Source organism: Nyctibius grandis, chromosome 24 (genome assembly GCF_013368605.1).
Source record: "Nyctibius grandis isolate bNycGra1 chromosome 24, bNycGra1.pri, whole genome shotgun sequence".
NCBI lineage: Eukaryota > Metazoa > Chordata > Aves > Nyctibiiformes > Nyctibiidae > Nyctibius > Nyctibius grandis.
The window spans coordinates 2,767,093-2,787,004 of NC_090681.1; the positions used below are offsets into that span (position 1 = coordinate 2,767,093).

Sequence of the window (19,912 nt, forward strand, 5' to 3'; positions counted from 1 at the left end):
AGCCTCTGCCAAGCGCTTTGAGACCCTCGGATCAAAGAGGGTCTGTGAGAATGGGAGCCTTGTGAGAGCTCTTTGATGCTCGGGATGAGCCACCACACACCACAAGTTAAACCATCTCTGCCGCACAGAGCCAGGGATGACACCCAAGCCCGGCACAGAGCGCCAGGGGCCCAGAGCCCCCCAGGATTTACCCTGTGTAAGGGTGCAGCTGTTTCGTCAGCAGTTCCCCAGAGGGACCTTTCTCCCATCCCACACCCACCAGACGCAGCTTGGAGAGGCCTTGACCCCAGCTCCCCCTGACACAGCCAGATGCCATTCCTGAGGGACAGGACAACCCAAAATCTCCCTTCCACCCCCTCTGGAGCCCCAGGCCGCCCCGCTCCCCAGCCAAGCCCTGTCCCTGCAAGGCCAAGATGATCCCCCTCCCCAAGGGGGGCTCGTCCCATCCAGCCCCACCCTGGGGTCCCAGGTTGCATCCCCCAGCCACATCTCTGAGGCCCCAACCTCCAGCCTAACCCCTGTCTCGGGGGTCCCTGCCTCCTCCCAGCACCCCAAACCACCTCCAACCCCTCTCGGGGGGTCCCAGACCTCCTGAGGACCCCACTGTGGCAAGAGCCCCTCCTGGGGGGCCTGCAGCCCTCCCCCAGACCTGCCCGGGGGGGGTCCCAGCTGCCCCCGCTGGGGCTCTCAGCCCCTCTGGGGGCACCTCGAGAACCTTGGAGCCCCCCCGGCCCCTCTCTGAGGGCCTCGGCCCTCCCTGGGGGTCCCGGAGCCCCCCCAGCCCCTCTCCGGGGGTCCCGGCCCTCCCCGGGGGTCCCGGCCCCCCCCAGCCCCTCGCCCCGCCCCCAGCCCCTCCGTGGCTCCGCCCCCAAGCGAGACCCCGCCCCTCCACCCCCACCCCTCGCCCTCTTTAGCCACGCCCCCAACCCCACCCGCCAATCGCAGGGTGGCGGCCACCCGAAGCCCCGCCCCCCCGGCGCCGCGCTGCGCCGTGCGCACTTCCGGCGCGCGGGGCGGGGGCCGGAAGCGGCGGGCGCGGGGAGTGCTGGGCGGCGCCGGGCGGCGGCGGAGCGGGAGCGCGGCGGGGAGGTGAGTGCCGGGGCGGGGAACCGGGGGTGGATTCAGGGGCCTCCCTGCGGACCCTGCTCTGGAGCCGGTATCGGCGGGAGGAGACTCCCGGGAGGCAGCCGCCAGCGGCCGCGCCGGGCCCCGGGGCTGGCTGGGGGGCGGCGGTGAGGGGTCGGGCCCGCCCGGGCTGGGGCGGGGGCTTCGTCCGCCTCTGCCAGGGCCGCGCTGGGGGAGCGGGAGGGGCTCCGACCCGGCTGCTGGGGTTACATCCGTTAAACGCGGTGGTTTCGGGTTAATTTAGTCACGGAACGGTAAAAACTGCCTGTCGGGGTGTTACCGGCGCCCGCCGCCGCCCGTGGCACCGGGCGGGGCAGCCGCGGGCCCCTCTGGGGCTGCCTGCGCGGAGCGGAGGCGCTTCCTGCCGCGGAGGCCCGGCCCGGGGGTGTCTCCGCGCCCCAGTTCTCCCTGGGCGGGGGGGGAAGTTCCCGGGGTCCGTCCCGCTGCGGCGGGGTGCGCCGGGCCGGGGCGGGGGGTCTGTGCCTGCCCCCCCAACCCCAGCGAGGGGCGTGTGATGCTGCCCGCTGTGGGCCCGTCCCCTGGAAGCGGGGTCGGGGTGTGCTGGCGGCCGCTCCAGAGCCGCCTGTCCCCGGTGGTGCGGTGGGCGAGGGGCCGGCGGGGTACCGGGGCCGGCGGGTTACCGGGGCCAGCAGCGCCTGGGTCACTCACCCGGTGTGTGTGTGCCCACGCGGTCCCGGCAGCTTTCCGTGACGGGACGGGTTTGCGGCAGCCTCAAGCAAGGATATTTCTATAGTTTGCGTTTCCCACTCCCGGGTGCTGTCCCGGTCGCACCGGGGGGCCTGGGGTCGGTGTTACCGTTAGCCTGTGCTGGCTTGTGCCTCGTGCGTTTCGGTGGTGCTTGGGATGGGGTGAACGTGTCGGTGATTGCTTTGGATTTGTGATGGTGGAATGAAAAATAAGCGATATTTTGCGTGTCAGGTCACAGGATTTTGCACGTTGGGTTTTGCACATCGCTGAGAAACCGGGAACCGGTGACCTCGGGAAACTGCTGTATTCCCTTTCTCATCCCGAGGCGATCCTCACGTGTCTGGAATATCGCTGAGCTTTCCGAAAGCCAAAAATACCCCGTTATTCACGTAACGAAGTTGAGCCAAGCAGCCTCTGCCTGAGCAGGCACAGCTCGGGAGCGATGGTGACGAGGTTTGATGCTGACGAGGTTCGATGCTCTGAATTCCTGAGCTGGAGCTTGGTTCTGTATCCAATTTAGCTTCGATCTGGGATCCTCAGTGACTTCCCTGGTGGATTCATCGCCCTGGCGGGGAATGGAAATGAGAGGAACGTAGCAACAGAGTCTGGCAAGTGCAAATCTCCTGTTTCATATAATTGTGATGAAAAAGGAGTCCTTGCGCTGGCTCTAGTGTGGAGTGAAGCGATGCTTTAACTGTCTCTTAATGTTTGAGTAAAAATGCCAAATCACATTTTTAATGATTTCAGTAGCATTTGTTCTTTGAGAGAGCTGAAATAGGGTCCAGATGGATTTTTTTTTAAAAAAAAAGCGCTTTTGGTTTTCTAACTAAAATAGATCTGAAATACCAGAAGTAGCCACCGTGGGTTCTGGAGCAATGTGGACGAGTATTGTACTGTAAACAGCAGAGATCTCTGCCTTGGCAGCCGCTGGGAATAGCAATAGCTGTCTTGTGTTCGTGGCTGGTCCTGACAACTGGCTAAATTCAGGCATTTGAGTCCTGTCTTGCTTCAAATAGTTCCTTACTTGACGAGCTGAACTGTTTAAAAAAAAAATTCTTTGGGCTTTTGGAAGATATAAATGTTAGAAATCATCTGGTAGCAGATCCCCTGAGATATTCCAGTGTCAGCTCAGAAATAAACTGTGGAATGTTCTTAATTTAGTTGTCCCATCTTTATTCCTTTTGCCTGTAGAAACAGGAAGTAGCTGATGCAAATGTCCTGTTGCTGACAGCAGTTTGTGGGGCTTCACCAAAGCTGAACCTGAGCAGAGGCGTAGGTTTGACTTGCTTTGGTTATAAAACTCACATTTGTGTCTTGCAGGATGCCTGTGTGAGCTCTCAGGTTAGCAACCAGAAGAATTTAATTTATGCTGTTTAAAGAGAACTTCCTCCTCTGAGGAAGGGCCTTTGGCTGGGACATGCCGACTCCTTGAGATTCTCCAAACAGGAAACTCCTCTCGCTGTGCTGGTGTAGGGGATCGGCTTTGGGACAGCGAGTGTTTTTACAAATGAAATCCCTTCCCTTTGTTGCTCTGCTCAGTATATCAAAACAGTCTGGTTGTAGATGAAAGCCTGTTTGCTGTGCAGGGTGTTCAAAACCGTGTTCCCAAGCTTTGATGGAAATAAAGGTTAGTTAATAGACGAACCAAATGTGCTATGAAAATGAATGGACGTTCTGGCCCAGGGTGACGTGTGTTTGCTGCAAGTCGACAGCTTCCGCTCCATTGATAATCAAAGTTCAATTGAATTTAAAGACGACCTTGATTTAAATCCTGCATTATAGTGCCAAAAGGGAGAGCTTCACCTCAGCTCCGCTTGAGGCCAGCTGGAGAACTCTAACCCCAGGTGCACGCCGTAGCTTGAAAGCCTTTCTCCTTCCTGCTGAGCATGGGACAATGCGCTGAAAAAATTGACTCTTCAGTGATCTGTATGTCTCAGCGTCCTCTTTAAAGAAGGCAAATGAGATCCCATTTATTACTGAGATCTGTGAAGTCAGTTTGTCGCTTACTGACAAATGATTCTGCGTTCAGAGCGATCAATAGTCAAAACACCGTTAGATGTAGCCCAAGCAGGTCTACTTTGGGACCTTTTTTTTTATCCCTCACTAAACATTAATCACTCTGGATTGCAGCCTCTGGCTGTTGGTTCTGGTCTGTACAACTAAATATTTTTATTTCGTTCCAGATGGGTTTGTAGACAGCAGAAAGAGCTGCGTCCACAGGGCAAAGAGCATAGAAAGGGTGAGTCCAGATAGCTTTAGCGAGGAGTGAGTGAGATGTAGCTGCTTGCTCTAGGACTTTGCTGCCTGCACTTAGTTCTGATTTTGCTGCCAATTTACCAAGTGACTTATCTTGTGAGTTGTGCTAATGCTGCCCATGAAACAGAAGTTAAAATGAGTTCACCATCTGCCAGGTAGTGCCAGGTTTACAAAGCTGGTGTCGAGCACTGTGAGTTTATGGCTTCTGTCAAGGAAACCCACTGAGGCCCAGGAAGGACGTGTCAAACAGCCAGGGGACTGGCAGGAATCGGAGTCTCACGGAATTGTCTTGTTAAAGGACATTAATCCCGCCAGCGTATCTAGAACTGATGCAATATGCTCCTCACAACAGCATGTTTTATAGCTGGGGGTCGGGAGCAGCTTTCCATCTGGACTTTCTGGTTTGTAATCCTGATTTGAAATGCAGTTTGTGACTCGGTAATGGGGCTGATCTGATTAGAGCCTCGGGTGGAATGTGGTGGGGATCAGTGGTGCAGAACAGCAGCTTTGTCTGCCCAGCGCTCCGTAAACCTGGTGTCCTTCCTGAAAGCCCTGCGTTACACCCCTCTGTCTTGCTGCACCCTCAAAGCACAGGAGAATTTCCTTAACAGGTGGCTTTTTTTTGGGAAAAAAAGAAACAACCCACCCTTCTTTTAGTGTGCTGAGAGCGGGGGCGGCAGAGCCCTGCTCTTGGCTGCGCTCCCACTTGAAGGCGTGAGCCCCATTCTGGATGCGCCCGCCTCGGCTGCAGCAGAGCGCTGACGATCCTGCGGTCGGGATTTCTACATTGTACAGAACAAAAAAAAGAGATATTCGTTACTGTTGATTATAGGGGTGACCGCCCACGAGTTTCAGCCTCTCTGAACTTTTTTTTGGTGTCTGGAAGCCATCCAGTTACTGCTGTCTGGTTTTATGCACAGTGTCTCCTCTGGCTCGCTCTTGCACAGAGGAGGAAACCGCTCTCTTCCTCTTGGAAGGGGGGGTGGCCTCTCCCCTGCCCCCCACATCAGCGCTGCTTCTCCTGATGCAAGCGGGAGAAAGAGGGGTGGAAAATGGCCTTGTTTGTCTTGTGACATCAGTGCTGCTCGTGACTAATGCTGGGTCTGCCCCACATCCTCTGGAAATTGGGTGAAAACATGCACTTTGGAGCAGGGCTGAGAAGGCTGGTGAGCAAAAGCAAAACCTTAGTTAGAACTTCAGGTTTCTTTTCTGAGGGAGATCTTGTATCAGTTTGTCAACGCAGCTGGGTGAACCCTGCCTGCCTTTTTGGGTGTGCTGGGGAGGACGTTCTCCTTCAGGCAGGGTTTTGAGCTCTCGCAGGCTGTTGCAGTAAGAAGGAAGCTGTGTCCAGGCCATAATTGTGAGTCACGTTGTAAAATCTTTTGATAAGATAAAAATGCAATTGGTGACTTGCTGCTCCCTCCCTGCATTCCCCGTGCATTCGTGTGCTTGGAGCGTGACTCGTCTTGCTCCGTGGTGCTGAGTCTCTGCAGAGCAGTAATTAATGGAAAGTTTATATGACACTTAAGACTGTTCTAGATGAGACGCTTCAAATGACTTATGTGCCTGAATCGCCTTCCAGTGCAGTGCTTGCAGAGCAGATTCTGCAGTTCAGATACCAAAGGCTGCAGAGGGAGGGTGTGAACAGGGGCACATTGTTGGAGAAGCAGCTATGCCGCCTTAGCTTGTGCAGCTGCTCGTCTTGGCATGTGCCAGGGTGGCTCTTTCTGCACGCTGATGCTCTGTACTGTAGCAGTGCTGGAGTTATAGATGTTCCTTGGAGGAATTCAAGGCTCCGGGAGGTCCCCACGGATGCATTTGCAGAATCAAACCCACTGCTCCTAACCTGAAGCGCGTGAACTCCCAGCGAAGCACTCGATTTGCTGTATGGTCACAACTGGGACTTTGGCCAAGAACTGACTGCAGTGAGATTCTGTGCAGACCTTTGTTTTATTGAGTGGTGTCAATACAAGGTTAGAAGATGTAAGTTTTAGTGTCCTTATACGTGTAAGAAATCCTTACAATGGAATAAGACTGTGTAGCCATTAAGGAGTGACTGTGGCAATTGTGTAATCCGAGTGTCCCTGCTAATTTGAGGGTACCCCGCTGCCCACCATCAAGGTGCAGAGCTAGGTAGAAATTATTCTGCTGGAAGAGGTACCAGCTTGTACCAGACAGCTGATAAACCCTCTTTGATATTTGGCCTACGAGTTTCATGCCGTTGGAGGATGCGAATAACTGTATTGTGTCCTTGCAGGTTGTGGACAGCGGTAGATATGGAAAGGCTGGTTGAACGGTTGGAGAAGGCTGTGGAGCGCCTGGAGACGGCGTGCCAAGGACCTGGCTTGTGTGGAGATGGCTCTTCCAAAGGTAAGGCCCAGAGCACCTCCCCAGCAGCATCACCCCACGGGAGGGCCTGGGCTGAAGCGCTGGGCGGTGCGGCAGCGTGGGACATCAGCAGTAGGTGTTGCAGAGCAGGCGGCGCTCGTGCAGGGCATGCAGAGGGCTGGTAGATGAGCTGGCTGCGTGCAGAGGGAAGTGAGTTTCGCAGCAGATACTGCGCAAACGCAGAGAGGCTTGTGGTTACCGTCCTGCGAAGGTGAGGGCTTCCTGAGGCTGCAGCGCTTCCCTCGTCTGCGTTCAGCTTCGGGCTGAGCCCCCTGCGCTCGGTCGATGTGATCTGGGGGAAGGTTCAGCGTGGAGCGGGTGGGAGGTGCGGCCCAGGAGCCCACCCAGCGCCTCTTGGTGATACCTGTGCTCTGGTTCCTTCTCCGCAGGAGTGGCTCAGTACGTGCAGGCTTTCGATGCCCTTCTGGCTGGCCCGGTAGCTGAGTACGTCAAGATCAGCAAAGAAGTTGGCGGGGATGTGCAGAAGCATGTAAGGACTCGTGTTCTCCCTCCACTCTAAATAGGTGCTGCTTGTTCTTCAGGGCTGTTAAGGACCAAGTTTGCTGTCAGTGTTCACATTCCTTTAGCGCTGTGTTCTAGGATTTTTATAATCCTCAAGGATTCAAAACGGATGCAGATGCCCAGATAACCTCCAGCAGATTGCCACCTACACACCATGAATTAAACCTCCTTGAAATCTTTGTTAGTTAGGTGCCTAGCTCTCATTACATTGGCGCATGCCTTTAGGAGGCCTGTAAACCACCCAGCCCAAGAGCTGTTACACCCCTGTAAGTTTTCTCTGAGGATGGGTGTCTCCAAGAATACATGCTGGGAGATCAGCGCAGCTGCTTTCTTACAGACTAGGTTAGCGTTACGCTGGGTGCAAGGGAAGCTCTCTCATGTTTCTCTCTGTTCTAAGGCTGAGATGGTTCATGCGGGCTTGATGAGCGAGAGGGCTCTTCTGGTGACGGCATCTCAACATCAGCAGCCAACAGAGGTAAGTCTGGGAGATCACGCGTCGGAAACCGTGTACGCCCTTACCTCAGAGCAGGGGATCAATGCCACTGTAGGGGAATCTGGGCCATTACAGTTCCTCCAAATGAGGACCCAGAGGAGGACTGGAGGGGCTTGCATCCATGAGGTGGCGCTTGCTAAAAGCATGAACTGTTCTGGGTGCTCACCCAACACTGGTCAAAATTCCAGAGGCTGATCCTTAGAGCTGCAAAACTGGCATTTTCCAGTCATTAGATGAACAAGTTTTCTGTAGCTGTCAGAGCACCTTGTGAGTGTCACCTCACAGCGTCTGTCTCGAGTGTCACCTGGCACCAACACTGCACAATCACTGTTCCCTCAGATGCAACCTGCAGACAGGAACTTGTCTGAGACAGGAGCCACAGTGGGATTTGCGTAGAGCGTGCTTTTCATTACGTGACGCTTTATGGGCTTTCAGGCATTAAACTCCTTCTGAAGTATAACAGACACTTGTCTCTATTGAATGGCCTCTGAATAATGGCCAGGCTTTTAGGATTGATTTGTCCTTAGTAATTAATTTAATGCTTTACCCTAGGCTGCTGCTTCTCAGCAGGATGTGTGACTGACAATCTGAGCCTGAATGCATTGGCTTTTCCCTGCCGAGAACTGCTTTTCCTGAGCAACAGGATCCCATCTTGCTTTTCTTTGCAGTTATCTGCCTCAGTCATGGCTTCTGCTGTTACACTGTGGTAGCTGGATTGCTGTGCTACTTCCTTATTCACTGCAAAATATATCTGCATCTTTTTCCCCAAATGCAGCTCTGGTGGGTTGTTTATCTTTCACCAGGCTTGCTGGGATGCTGCTCTGCATAGCCTCTAGTCTGAGAATCTGCTTACAAATTCCACTGACACGTTATTTAAATTGCAAAATTATTTACTCTTGCAAGAGTCTAGTGAGTTCTGGAGTAGCCAGTTTAAAATGTAAAATATATGAACTCTCATTGCTTGTGGCAAGGAATTCCCCCAACCTGTTACTTGACAGTGGCGCTAGGCTGGAGCTTCTGAGAGCGTAGCCTGGCCAGTGCTGCTCAGAACCTCTCTGTTCTCATCTAAACAGAGGAAGGGACAACAAAAGGAAAAGCTGAGGCTTTGAAAAGCAAGTTTTGCCCAAATTTGTCCTTCACTGCTGCCACCAGCAGGAGACTTTCTGATCTTAAAGGAAAGAAACGTTGCCTAAGAGGTATCTCTGGAAATGTGTGATTGGCTGCTCTGCTCTGACCTCAGAAGACTTCTACGCACTTTCAGTCTGGACAACACACAGAAACAATTTTTATCATCCAAATACTAAAGGCTGGGATTGATTTGAGAAGTAAATTGAATTCTGAAGTCTAGCTTGATAGGGTGACTTGAGAACGTGATGTGACATCCATTGTAATGCAGGCTGTAGATCCCAAACTGCAAAAACCTGCACAGCACCCCTTTCTCTGAGGGTGAAGGAGAGGAAAAACTTGACAAACTGTCTTGGAACAAAAGAACCCAGGAAAGGCAAATGCTATTTCTGTCCTCGTTACTAACAAGCTTTGTCAGTGTCTCTTGGTTTGAACATGAGTCACAGTTCTTGGCGTACTCCCATAGTACCAATCCGGCTGGGAGCTATGACTTCAGCCCTGGAGGAGCTCGGCTGTGGGACCGAGCTCGGCTCGCGGGGAGGGCCAGGCCTGGACAGGAGCTGTAGCAGTAACTTGTGCCAGTTGGAATCTTCCTATGAGCGACCATCATCTCAGCAGAGCCGCCCATGAAGATGTGCAGCCATTCCAGAGCAACACTGATGTACTTAATTGTTATTGTCCCTCTTGTCCTGCAGAATGCGTTCTCATCGCTTCTGAAACCCATTTCAGAGCAAATCCAGGTGGTGCAGAATTTCAGGGAGAAGAACCGTGGTAGCAAACTGTTCAATCACTTATCAGCCGTCAGCGAGAGCATCCCAGCCCTGGGCTGGGTGGCCATGGTAAGGACTGTGGTGGGAAGTGGTTGTCTTGGGCTGGTGGGAGAAGTCTGGCTCCCTGGTCAGCTGTTTCATGCCAATGTGTTCGTTCTTCTTTAGACTCCAAAGCCTGGTCCTTACGTGAAGGAAATGACCGATGCTGCCATGTTTTATACCAACCGGATCCTCAAGGAGTACAAGGATGTGTAAGTTCACCTTCTCTCTTAAAGACATCATTGAACACAGCTAACTGGGTGTGTAGGGGCTACTCTGGTATCTAACCACAGCTGCCTTGGTCTTTAATTCATTCTTCTTTTTAAAGGCAGGGTATATTTATAAAGCCTCACGTAGCTGTTCTTTCCTGATCCTTAGGGACAAGATTCCTTGCATTCATGTTGCAGCTGGAATCTGGTAGCAAGTGTATTTGCTGCTCTTGTCTCAGCTGAACTGTTTCCCAGGGCAGCAGGTTGTGTCTCGGGAATGGGTCATGTTGGAAGTACCAGACTCCTCAATTAAAACGGGTCACAGTGCAGAGCAGGCCTGGGGCTTCAGTAAGATTAATACTGAAGCTAGAACGTGGCGCTGGAGGTGTGACGCTGCTGTGCTGGTCCAGCTGTGTCTTGCCTGTAGGCTGAGAGGTGGAGAGATGTAAAGAACTGTTTGTAGTCATTTGGGTTTTAAATGGCAAATGCACCTGCTTGCTTCTCATGATCTCCTTGTGTCCTCAGAGATAAAAAGCAAGTGGACTGGGTGAAGGCTTATCTGAGTATCTGGACAGAGCTGCAGGCCTATATCAAAGAGTATCACACCACAGGGCTGACTTGGAGCAAAACAGTAAGTGCTGGCTACATCTGCAGGAGCTTCTTGGATGAGTGTTGCGTGATTATTGCAGCAGATATGGAGCTTGTGCAATTGCCTTTCCTTTTGCTGGCCTCCTACAGGGTCCTGTAGCAACAGAAGGGGCTAAACCACCCTCCGCTCCCCCAGCCGGGGCTGCGCCTCCCCCACCAGGCCCTCCTCCCCCGCCTGCCCCCGCCTGCTCCAGCACGGATGACTCTGCCTCCCGCTCCGCGCTCTTCGCCCAGATCAACCGGGGAGAAGGCATCACCTCTGGTAGGTGGAAGTAGCTCGGGGAGGGATGGCAGCTGCGAGCCAGAGTACTGGTGTGCTGCGAGTCCTTGTTCTGCTGCTGTCCTTCGATACACCTGCTTCGAAAGTAGGATTGCAGAACAAAAGGCCATCTGCTCTGAGGATGAGGCTGGGAGCCAGCAGCAGCCCTGAGGCAGCTCACAGGGACAAAGGGAGCACATCTGAGGTAGAATTCTCAGCCTCGTCTGCCAAGTGTGGCAAGAGATTAATCTCTAGCTGGAACAGAACGAGTGAGCCCTTCGGTTGCCTGCAGGTCTCTGGTACAAAAGGTGCAATTTTGCACCTATTATTTGCACAAAACTTCCCCCTTTTGTGTGTTACCTGGTTAGTGGATCAGGACAGACATGAAACAAAGGTGAGGTGCTTGGCTCCGGGCTTTTTCCAGCTGCAGAGTGGAAGAGCTGGTGCCTTCTGGTTCTACAGTACGTCTTGTGTTCTCATCAATGTTGTGTCAAGTGTTTCTTGCTCCCTCTTTCACCTGCTGTCACTCATGCTCAGGCTCAACTTAGGCCCAGTCTCAATAATTTATTTGCATTTTGAAAAATGTTATCGTGCTGGTTGTGCAATCGCTGATGTCTGGTGTTTGTGAAACTGTGTTCTCGGAGCAGAGCTGGAGCTCAGCTTTGACTTTTCTTGCAGGCTTAAGACATGTTTCAGATGACATGAAGACCCACAAGAACCCAGCACTGAAGAACCAAGGGGGTCCTGTGAGAAGTGGACCCAAACCTTTCACTGCTCCCAAACCAGCCTGTAATGCTAATCCCTCCCCAAAAACCTCTCCAAAGGCACCTGCGTTGTTAGAATTAGAGGGCAAAAAGTGGAGAGTGGTGAGTGCCTGGTGTCTGCATGCATGGGTTGGAGGGATGGGAGCTTTGCAGCAGGGAAGGAGGGTCTCCTGAAGACCTTTCCTGTAAGAGGCACCAGCCTGAAGATACCTGCAGTTTGCTCTTAAAGTGGCTTTTCCCTGCCTTTTCAGGAAAACCAGGAGAATGCCACTAACCTGGTAATCAGCGACACAGAGTTGAAGCAGGTAGCGTATGTTTTCAAGTGCACAAATAGTACACTCCAAATCAAAGGCAAGATCAACTCCATCACCCTCGGTAAGTGGAGAAACCCTGAAAACCACTTCTGCTTGCTGGTCTGTTTGCAGAAGGCTGAATCTCCAAAACCTTTCTGAGAGCTACTCTGTTCTCTGCAGATAACTGTAAGAAGCTAGGGCTGGTGTTCGATGACGTGGTGGGCATCGTAGAGATCATAAACAGCAGGGACATTAAAGTTCAGGTGAGTGCGACCTGTTCTCTGCCTGGAGTATGACTGATGCACTGTACAACAGGGTGTCTGTAGCATCTGCTTCTTTGAGTAGTTTTATTTCCAGAATAGGAATGTGCATCTGTGGAGAACATTCGTGAAACACCATCTGTCCTACTGCTCTGCAGCTCACCCTGCCCAGCTCTTAGGAAAGGGCTGAAAGTTGCCTCGCTGAGCTGCTCTAGATAAAAGATGAGTCTCTGTGAGGCGGGCAGCACAATGTGACTGCCAAAGGAGGAGGCCAGCAGTACTCTTGATTGCAATTTTGGTATCTGATTTGGGATGGTCAATTTGCCCAGCCGTGATTGTAGTTTTGTTCTGAAGAGATCCAAACAAGAAATAACTTTGGATTTTTGCCAAAGGTGGGAGTGCTTGAATCCAGCGTGTCTGCAGCGGGAGCGGGGCTGGAGTCAAACCTCTTGCCTTGAAGGCAAGCGCTAAAGAACGTTGTGGTTGCCCTGTTCAGGCTAATGCTCCTGTAACTGCTGCTTTCACCCCCCTGGTAGGTAATGGGTAAAGTGCCAACGATTTCCATCAACAAGACAGACGGTTGCCACGTGTATCTGAGCAAGAACTCCCTAGACTGTGAAATCGTCAGTGCCAAGTCATCGGAGATGAATGTCCTTATTCCCACAGAGGGTGGTGACTTTGTAAGTGTTAAGTTTTGAAATCATTGTGGTCTGCTCGGGGTTGGGGTAACGCAGGGCAGGAGTTGTATTTTGCACCCTGCAGGGAATGTCACAGTTACAGTGAGGCCTGGAGGGACAATTCTAGAGTCTAGACTTGGAGGTTGTGAATGATGATCTGATGGTAGAACAAGCAAATCAAGTTGTCTTTACGGTGGGATAACTTGCTGTTTTGTGAGAGTTTCTTCTTCCTCAGGATCTTCTGGGGGCAGAACAGGCAGCGTTTGTGATACAGGAGGGGACATAGCATGTATCTGAGAAAAGAAATGCCTAAAGCAGTGGGAGTAGTTACTAGTCTCAGTCATAAACTGTTTTTTTGACAACAGATTTTTATTTTTACCCTCCAGACTGAATTCCCTGTTCCAGAACAGTTCAAGACAGTGTGGAACGGTCAGAAGCTGGTTACCACTGTGACGGAAATTGCTGGCTAAGCAGAAAAGCTCCAAGGCTCATGCCCTCCCCTGGCCCTGCTGTGGGACAAATCTGCTTTCAGATGATTCTTTTAGATTTCTTGTACCTTTCTGCTCTCAAACTGCTTCTCTTCTACCCGAGAGACACAGCTACCTGCCGTCACTGAAACACCTCTGCCTGGGGTTGGTGTAGGTGGCAGGTCAGTTATCGTCCACATCTATTAGCAGGAAGGTGTATTTTTTTTTTCTCCCCTTGTCTGATCTAACTGCACCAATTAATCAAGTCAGATTTTTGGTGACCTTCACAGCCAGTACTGGCAGTTGGCTTTCAGAGTGGTGTTTGGGGTTGTTTTTTGTATTGCCTTTAAGCAAACTGTTCATGTGAGAGAGGAATGTCGTACGCTTTTTAACAAATAGTGGTTTATGTTGGGGTCCGGAGTACCCAGTTGCTATGGCAGATGTCTCGAGAAGGTCCTGGAAGCTGCTAATTCCAGCTCTATGTGCTAGTTGGTGGCATTACAGGACACGGGAATGGCTTTGTCGGACCAAAGGCTGAGGAGCTGGGCCGTAGCATTCCACTTTTGATTTCTCTTTCATCATTCCTTCTAGCTCAGTGTATTTCTGATTGTGCCATGACAGGAGGCTTTATATTAACCAGTGCCACAGGAAGACTGCAGCAGAGTAACGGCAGTTACCCCCCCCAGCAGTCTGGCTGGTAGCTTGGAGCTGAGCACCTCTTATTCCATGAGCCTTCCAAGGGAATCTTTGCCCCTGGGCTTCCTTCTTGGAGCAGCTGAACTCATGTTCAGTCTTCCAGGACAGTTCTTCTGAACCTGTCCCCTCCTGCAGAGGGTCTCCTTCTTTCCAGGGTCAGTAGTGCAGTATTGTAAATACCTGGGTTGGATCAAGTCGGTTCATCACTCTCTTCCTCATCTGCAGTCAGTTCCCATAAAGTGAATCCTCTCAACCTCTCCTTTCCCCTGTTGCTTGGCTCTTTACTTGGGTGGAAGCTTGTAGCCTCTGTTCCAGGGCCCTGGAGCAGAGTGATGGATCTAAGACACCGTACTGTACTGACCCATCAAGGGAGCTGCACGTGCTTTGACCTTCATTTTTCCAACGCCTCGGGTGGCATAAGCATATCTTAAATGCATTTCCTCTGTAAAGTGTCAATGTTCTTTTTCTCTAGGGACAAAACTTACAAAAAAATATGCAATTTTTTTTTTATTTTGAGACTGTCCTGTGACTTGTACTCGTTTTCTCCTGAGGCTTGTGAGAAAAGCCTTTCTTATGTACTTAAGATTATACAGAAGATAGAATAAAGTTAATGCCAACTTGCTCATTACAGTGGCTCTTGTTTCCTCTTTGGGGGCACACACACAGGATCTCAGGTAGGACGAGATGCCCCTTGCTCCCTAACCCTGCCTCGAGTGCTTTGAATGCTTTGCCCATGGGGAAGTACACACTTCCCTCAACTCCCCTTGAATCAAATTGTCAGTAGTTGTCAAATCTCACCTTTTTTTTTAGTTAGTTAGATGTAAAGTTCTTTATTGATTGCAGTTGCTGTACAAAAGTGCATAAAACAAGCCAGTAGTTGAAAACCGTTCAAGCTGTTAATACCCGTTTAATTTAAACCCTCCTTTTTCCCCAGAAACCCCTAAATTTGGCCCTTTTCCCTATCTTGAAGGAGAGGCTGTACTACTGTTCCCCTGCATACAGCCCTGGAAGTCTACTTGCCGATCCCCTGAAGAGATGCAGCATTCTTACACTAGTGGTTTTGGTTAATACTGCCCTTGCGTCCTGCGAGGAACAGGCGATGGGGACAACAAACCTCTCACACAGCTCATCCTTTGGCCACCACCACGTGACCAGTGCGGCCACAGCTCTGAGAACTGAAGCAGACTGACCAGGGCCTGTGCAGGATGGAGCGTTCTGTTCAGAGTCAGGGCAAGGCTCAGTCCACCCCTGCTGGAGTGTAATTACATCCAGAGAAATCCTGGTCTCTTACTGCAGTGTGACACTGTGGAACTGCTGAGCTAAACCCCCTCCTCTTCCCCTTCCCCAGATCCCCGCAGGCTCGTACGCAGAAAGTGCTGTTGCACGGTAGCAGCTGCGTTAACTAGTGACAGACCCTGCCCCGTGCTCTCACAGGGTGCCTCCCCTTAGCTTCACTGGAGGAAGGGGAGGATAGCAGTGTCAAACCACTCTTCTGAGAAGTGCAGGTGATCCCCTTTCACCCCCAGGAACACCAGTTTTCCTGCTTTGTCCATCTCCTGCAGCCCCAGGCGATCCTGCAGAGAGAAGCATGACCGTAGCTGCCTGGGGTCCTGCCACAGCCAAACGCTGGCACTGGCTGAGGAACCCAGCACAGAGAAAAGGGCTGATGGTCAGAGTGGCTGCAGGCTACAGTGGGTCCACCTCTGCTCTTCAAAGCTTCTCCTCATAGAGGGGAAAAAGCCATTTTGGATGACTCTTACAGCAGGGCTTTAAAAAGGAGCAGAGTTCATTAAACACATGCTGAGCCAGGCATGAGACCACCACTGTCATTCCCACTGCCAGGACTGGCCTGGAGGGAAATGCCTTCCCAAACAGCTACTGGCAAGAGGAGGCAATGCCCCAGGAATGGCAGAGATGGTGAGCAGAGCAGAGCTGTGGGGTTTAGAGCTCAAGGCCCCAGGGACGCTACATTCTCTAGAGTGGGAACAGCAGAAACCCCTCAGCCTCCAGCAGAACGTACCTCTGTGTACAGCGAGGTGTCCTTCAGCGGGACAGTCTCCTTGTCTTGGCCACTCTTGTAAAACCCAAACCACTGTCAGGATAAAACAAGGAAACAGTTGCTGGAGGGCTCCCAGGGGAGGGGCAGGCTTTCACCAGCTTCTGCTGGAGACAGGGCAGTATCAGGCCCTTGTTTGTGCTCAGCCTGCTCCTCGCCAACCTCAAGTTCTGCCACCCAAGGACAAACCAGAAACAAGCCAAGCAAGAACCAAACCACCACCCAAAAGCAGCACCCGCCCTGCCTGCCTCACCTCAGAGATCGGAGGGTCCACCATGGTATCATTGAGAAATCTCACCATCACAAACTTTTTCAGAGCCATCAGGTTTTTCTTGTACGTCTCATTGATGCCCTGGATGAAAGCAAAAGAGAACAGATCCAGGTCACTGGAAAGCCCACGGAGACAGGTCAGGGGAACCGCCTGCTGCAACTTGCCCTGCACCTGCAAAGGAAACCCTGGACTGCATCAGCCTCGGAGGCAGGAGTGTGTGTTTCTGCCAGCAGCCCCCCTTGGCTGTGCTCAGGGCATTCAGCCTCATCTCCACGCTGCAAGGAGGGGATGGGCCTCCCCTGCCTTCCCAGGGGAAGGAGAGGATTTGCCTACCTGAAAGGTGGTGGGTGGACTAAGCACATGCCATATCTACATGGCCCACTCCAAAAGAGTGCAGTGACACAGAACTGCTCTGCCATGGACAAGTCTCATTTATAAATCTACCAGCAAAAACACCTTGTACGCTCCTGCAATGCAGGGGAGAAAATGCTCCCCTTTAACTCCAGCACAACTACTGCCAGGGAGAGCTAACGTGAAGGAACTCGCTGCTAAGGCTTCTGCTCTCCTGCCAGCACTGAATCATCAGCCAGGTCCTTACCCTCTCCTGATTTATGTCAGCCAAAAAGATGCTGTTCTTCCTGTAGTCCTCCTCCTTCAGAGGGTTGTGCCAATACTCTGCTTGTACCAAGCTGGAGAAGAGAGAAACCAAAGATCAGATTGGAAACCCAGAGTTTCTCACGTGGGCCCGGCCCCGTCCTTGCAGCCTGATGAATACACTCACTGCTCTTGAACAGCTTGCGTGTAGGCGCCCAGATCCAGTGTCTTTCGGATCCAGTCACAGATATGGGAGCTCTCCCCAGGACAGCGTGGAAAGCCATACACACCTGGGGTACGGAGACATGTGAAACAACTCGGTGAGCCAAACTCAAAGCCCTTAATCCCTCCGGCTGGTAAAGAACCACCCTCTCACAGAGCAGTGGCAAGAATTACCCAGGGAATCAGACGGCCTTTAATCCTGCAATCTCATTACACAGCCCTCCTGCCCCTGGGCACTACCACACACACAGATAATGATGATGTTCTCGAGCTGAGGGTATTGCTCTGGAGAATGGGGGCATGCAGCAAGTGGAACACTGCCCAGCTCGCCTGCTGTGTTCCCAGGAGGGCTCAGGATGGTTCGCTACAACTCTTCCCACTACACTACAAAGAAATAGACTCAAGCCATGGAGCGTCTCAGGGGAGAGGATTTGAAATTCATTGCCAGCCACTCGTAACTGTACACCTCTTAAACTCCATTTCATGCAGCCTCTTTAATCTACTCCAAAAAGCACCTCCCTTTCCTTGGGGCTTTAGCCTTCCAGCTTTTAGCCTGCTGATTGTAAAATACCCTTGTGACCCAGCAGGTGTAGTTTCACAAAGGCTTTGCTCTGTAGTTAGAAATTTATTCTCTGGAAACAACTAACCCCAAGTGCTTCTAAAGTATGTAAGAACTCTACGCAGACAATAAGTCATCTGCTTACAAAGGTCCCTTCTCATTGCCAGTTAAGCAAGACCAAGACAGAAGATAATGTACACATCTAACAACTGGGCCAGTGCAGACCACCAGGTTCAGACAGGAACAAAGGGACAGTTTAATTCACAGGGAAACAGTCAGTTCTTAGGAAAAGGCCAAAAAAATCATTCCTCCTGCCAATAAGAGCCCCCCCCCTTCCCAGTGGTTAGGAGGTGTGATAGCTTAAGAGGACACTACCTTGGTGCTGCCCCCCAACGGAGATCAAATTGAGCATGGGAGGAGAAGGACACCTCTGGGCCACCGCCCTCCTGGGGAGAAAGATGAAGGAGCTGAGCTGGCAGCTCAGCATGCCCAGGCCACCAACGCTGCTTCACACGCAGCCACTGCGTGGGCTCAGGCGCTTGGGTAAGGTTCACAAAGAGAATTAACCCTTCCTGGTAGAGGAAGGTACAGGCAAACACATTCTCGCCTCCTTTGGAGGGCTCCTACCTTTATGAAGGGGTTGGTCAGTTTACATCTGCTTAAAACTCAGAAGAGTTTTAAATCAGAACCTAAAACCCAACGGAAATCACTGGAAAGGGAACAGAAGTGTAAACTTACAGGAACTGGCCTCCTTGGGAGAAGCCCATGGCGTTGTAGCCTCCTTTCAGGTGAGGGTCCTTTGCGAGCTGGCCGCACACCTCTCTCACTTGATCGTTCACATTCATAAAGAAGCTGTTCTCCATATCCTGGTGGATCAGCCAGATGAGAACGTGTAACTTGTACCTTTACAACGGCTGATGTTATTTTAATCTCTGTAAACAGATCGCTAACAGTCCTGCTTGTGAAAGAGGACCTTCACTTTCACAATATGACAGAAGTGAAATTCAGGTTTTGAGACTTCCCTTCACCAGGTCTTTGTTCCTACTCTGCCTGGTGAAATCATCTCACACAGAACACTGACACTTCCCCAAACTCCTCGACAATTTGAGTCCCTTCAGATCCTGTGTGTATATATATATAAAAAAATATATAAAAAAATTAAAAATCAAACTTCACCCATCTTCCCCAGATCCCAGAAAACAACACACATTGCCTCCTGAGAGGCTATTTAAAGAAATTCCATAGGGCTACATAAAACTGTCAAAACCCACGGAGGCGCAGAAGTCTGTATCTCGATTATACTGAAGTTGTGTAGTGAACAAACGGCTGTAAATCAAAAAGGATGGCAAGGGGTAAAGCTCTGCTTCAGCACGATACCTTATCACATGCCTTTGGATAATAACCTGGTGTGGTCAGAGAGTGCTAATCAGTGGATTTGCATATTAATCCAATTTAGACTCAGGACTTGTTTTTCCCCAGGTATTGTCTAGACTTTTTTAATTTCTACCTGTCAAAACTGTTTACTTCACAATGAAAAAAAAATTAGCAGGGAAAGCACAACATGAATCCTTGTGGAACCACGTCAATACCAGAGACTGCAGTAACTATCGCACCTTCGATCCGCACACTGGCCACCACCCTGCCAGGCAGAAACGCGAGTGACAGCAGAGTTAATTACCTGTATCATGTTGCTTCCAATCTTCAGAGACAGAACATAAATCCCTGGTATTTTATTCTCCACTATTTTTTTAATGTAGCCCATGCTTTGTGGATTGCAGCAACTGTCTCCTGTGAAAGGGAACACCGCGACGCACTGTCACGCCACGGCCCAGGCCCTCGCCTCGCCTCCAGAAACACCCCACCAGGACCCCGCCGCTGCAGCGGGGCCAGGAGCTGCCAGCGCACACACGGGCCCGGGGGAGGAGGATCAGCACCTCCGCAGAAACACGCAGGCTGGAGGAAGGGGACCGGCGCGGGGCCGGGGGCGGCCTGCCAGCACCCCTGGGGCCTGCTCGCGTCCCGGCACGGCCCCGTCCGCGGGCCGGCCCAGCTAAGCCCTGCCACCCCGCCCACGCAGCCGTTACCGGAGGATGGTCCCCGCGCCCCGCTGCCGGTCCCCGCTCACCCATGCCGTGCCAGATAACCAGGGGGACGGCGGCGGCCGCGCAGCCCAGGCAGAGCCCCAGCAGCACCAGCACCGCCGCCCTGAGCGCCGCCATCTTGTCTGGGCACATGACTCGCGCGCGGCGCGGGTCAGGCGGCGGGGGCGGGGCCCGCGGGGGAGGGCGGGGCCTGGAGGGGGCGTGGCCTGGCGGCGGGGGGCGTGGCCGCGGGGTTCCCACCCGAGCCGCCGGTTCGAGCCCCGGCCCTGCTCTATCCCTGAAATCCCAAATCCTGCCGCAGCACGTGGCTGCGTCCCGCTCCCCGCCCCGGGACGCGGAGCCGGGACACCCACGATCCCATTGGTCCTCTCTGGGCTGGGGGAGGCACCTCTACCCATACGTGAGCTAC

The 19,912-nt window shown here is 52.3% G+C and overlaps 2 protein-coding genes across 4 annotated transcripts; one reads left to right on the plus strand and one right to left on the minus strand.

Annotated features, from left to right (window-relative positions):
• Positions 1 to 1,016: 1,016 nt before the first annotated feature.
• Positions 1,017 to 14,327, plus strand: CAP1 (cyclase associated actin cytoskeleton regulatory protein 1). 3 transcript variants are annotated; one of them, XM_068417716.1, is made up of 14 exons: positions 1,072 to 1,089; positions 2,065 to 2,441; positions 6,347 to 6,459; positions 6,867 to 6,967; positions 7,397 to 7,474; positions 9,313 to 9,456; positions 9,553 to 9,638; positions 10,161 to 10,266; positions 10,374 to 10,545; positions 11,221 to 11,408; positions 11,558 to 11,681; positions 11,780 to 11,862; positions 12,396 to 12,539; positions 12,923 to 14,327. In XM_068417716.1, the coding sequence occupies exons 3-14, from the start codon at positions 6,366 to 6,368 to the stop codon at positions 13,004 to 13,006; spliced, it is 1,404 nt and encodes a 467-aa protein (XP_068273817.1). In that variant the 5' UTR covers positions 1,072 to 1,089; positions 2,065 to 2,441; positions 6,347 to 6,365; the 3' UTR covers positions 13,007 to 14,327. The 3 variants fall into 3 exon arrangements, with proteins under 3 accessions (XP_068273813.1, XP_068273817.1, XP_068273816.1); XM_068417712.1 differs by lacking the exon at positions 2,065 to 2,441 and having other exon boundaries at positions 1,017 to 1,089; XM_068417715.1 differs by lacking the exons at positions 1,072 to 1,089; positions 2,065 to 2,441 and adding an exon at positions 4,017 to 4,072.
• A 186-nt stretch (positions 14,328 to 14,513) lies between these two features.
• PPT1 (palmitoyl-protein thioesterase 1) lies at positions 14,514 to 19,620 on the minus strand. Its single transcript, XM_068417717.1, has 9 exons — positions 19,527 to 19,620; positions 19,080 to 19,189; positions 18,140 to 18,267; positions 17,777 to 17,847; positions 16,808 to 16,910; positions 16,625 to 16,715; positions 16,009 to 16,107; positions 15,720 to 15,791; positions 14,514 to 15,273 (listed from the first exon to the last, which is right to left on the minus strand). The coding sequence occupies exons 1-9, from the start codon at positions 19,618 to 19,620 to the stop codon at positions 15,151 to 15,153; spliced, it is 891 nt and encodes a 296-aa protein (XP_068273818.1). The 3' UTR covers positions 14,514 to 15,150.
• Between the last annotated feature and the right edge of the window lie 292 nt (positions 19,621 to 19,912).

Excerpts from the sequence above, each read along its gene's own strand:
- CAP1 (XM_068417712.1), top strand. The coding sequence starts at position 6,366 with ATGGAAAGGCTGGTTGAACGGTTGGAGAAGGCTGTGGAGCGCCTGGAG. Across the intron at positions 6,460-6,866 it reads TGGAGATGGCTCTTCCAAAG|GAGTGGCTCAGTACGTGCAG; the intron begins GTAAGGCCCAGA and ends CCTTCTCCGCAG. Across the intron at positions 10,267-10,373 it reads GGCTGACTTGGAGCAAAACA|GGTCCTGTAGCAACAGAAGG; the intron begins GTAAGTGCTGGC and ends GGCCTCCTACAG.
- PPT1 (XM_068417717.1), bottom strand. The coding sequence starts at position 19,620 with ATGGCGGCGCTCAGGGCGGCGGTGCTGGTGCTGCTGGGGCTCTGCCTG. Across the intron at positions 16,911-17,776 it reads CGTTGGGGGGCAGCACCAAG|GTGTGTATGGCTTTCCACGC; the intron begins GTAGTGTCCTCT and ends TCCGTACCCCAG. Across the intron at positions 16,108-16,624 it reads CTGACATAAATCAGGAGAGG|GGCATCAATGAGACGTACAA; the intron begins GTAAGGACCTGG and ends GCTTTCATCCAG.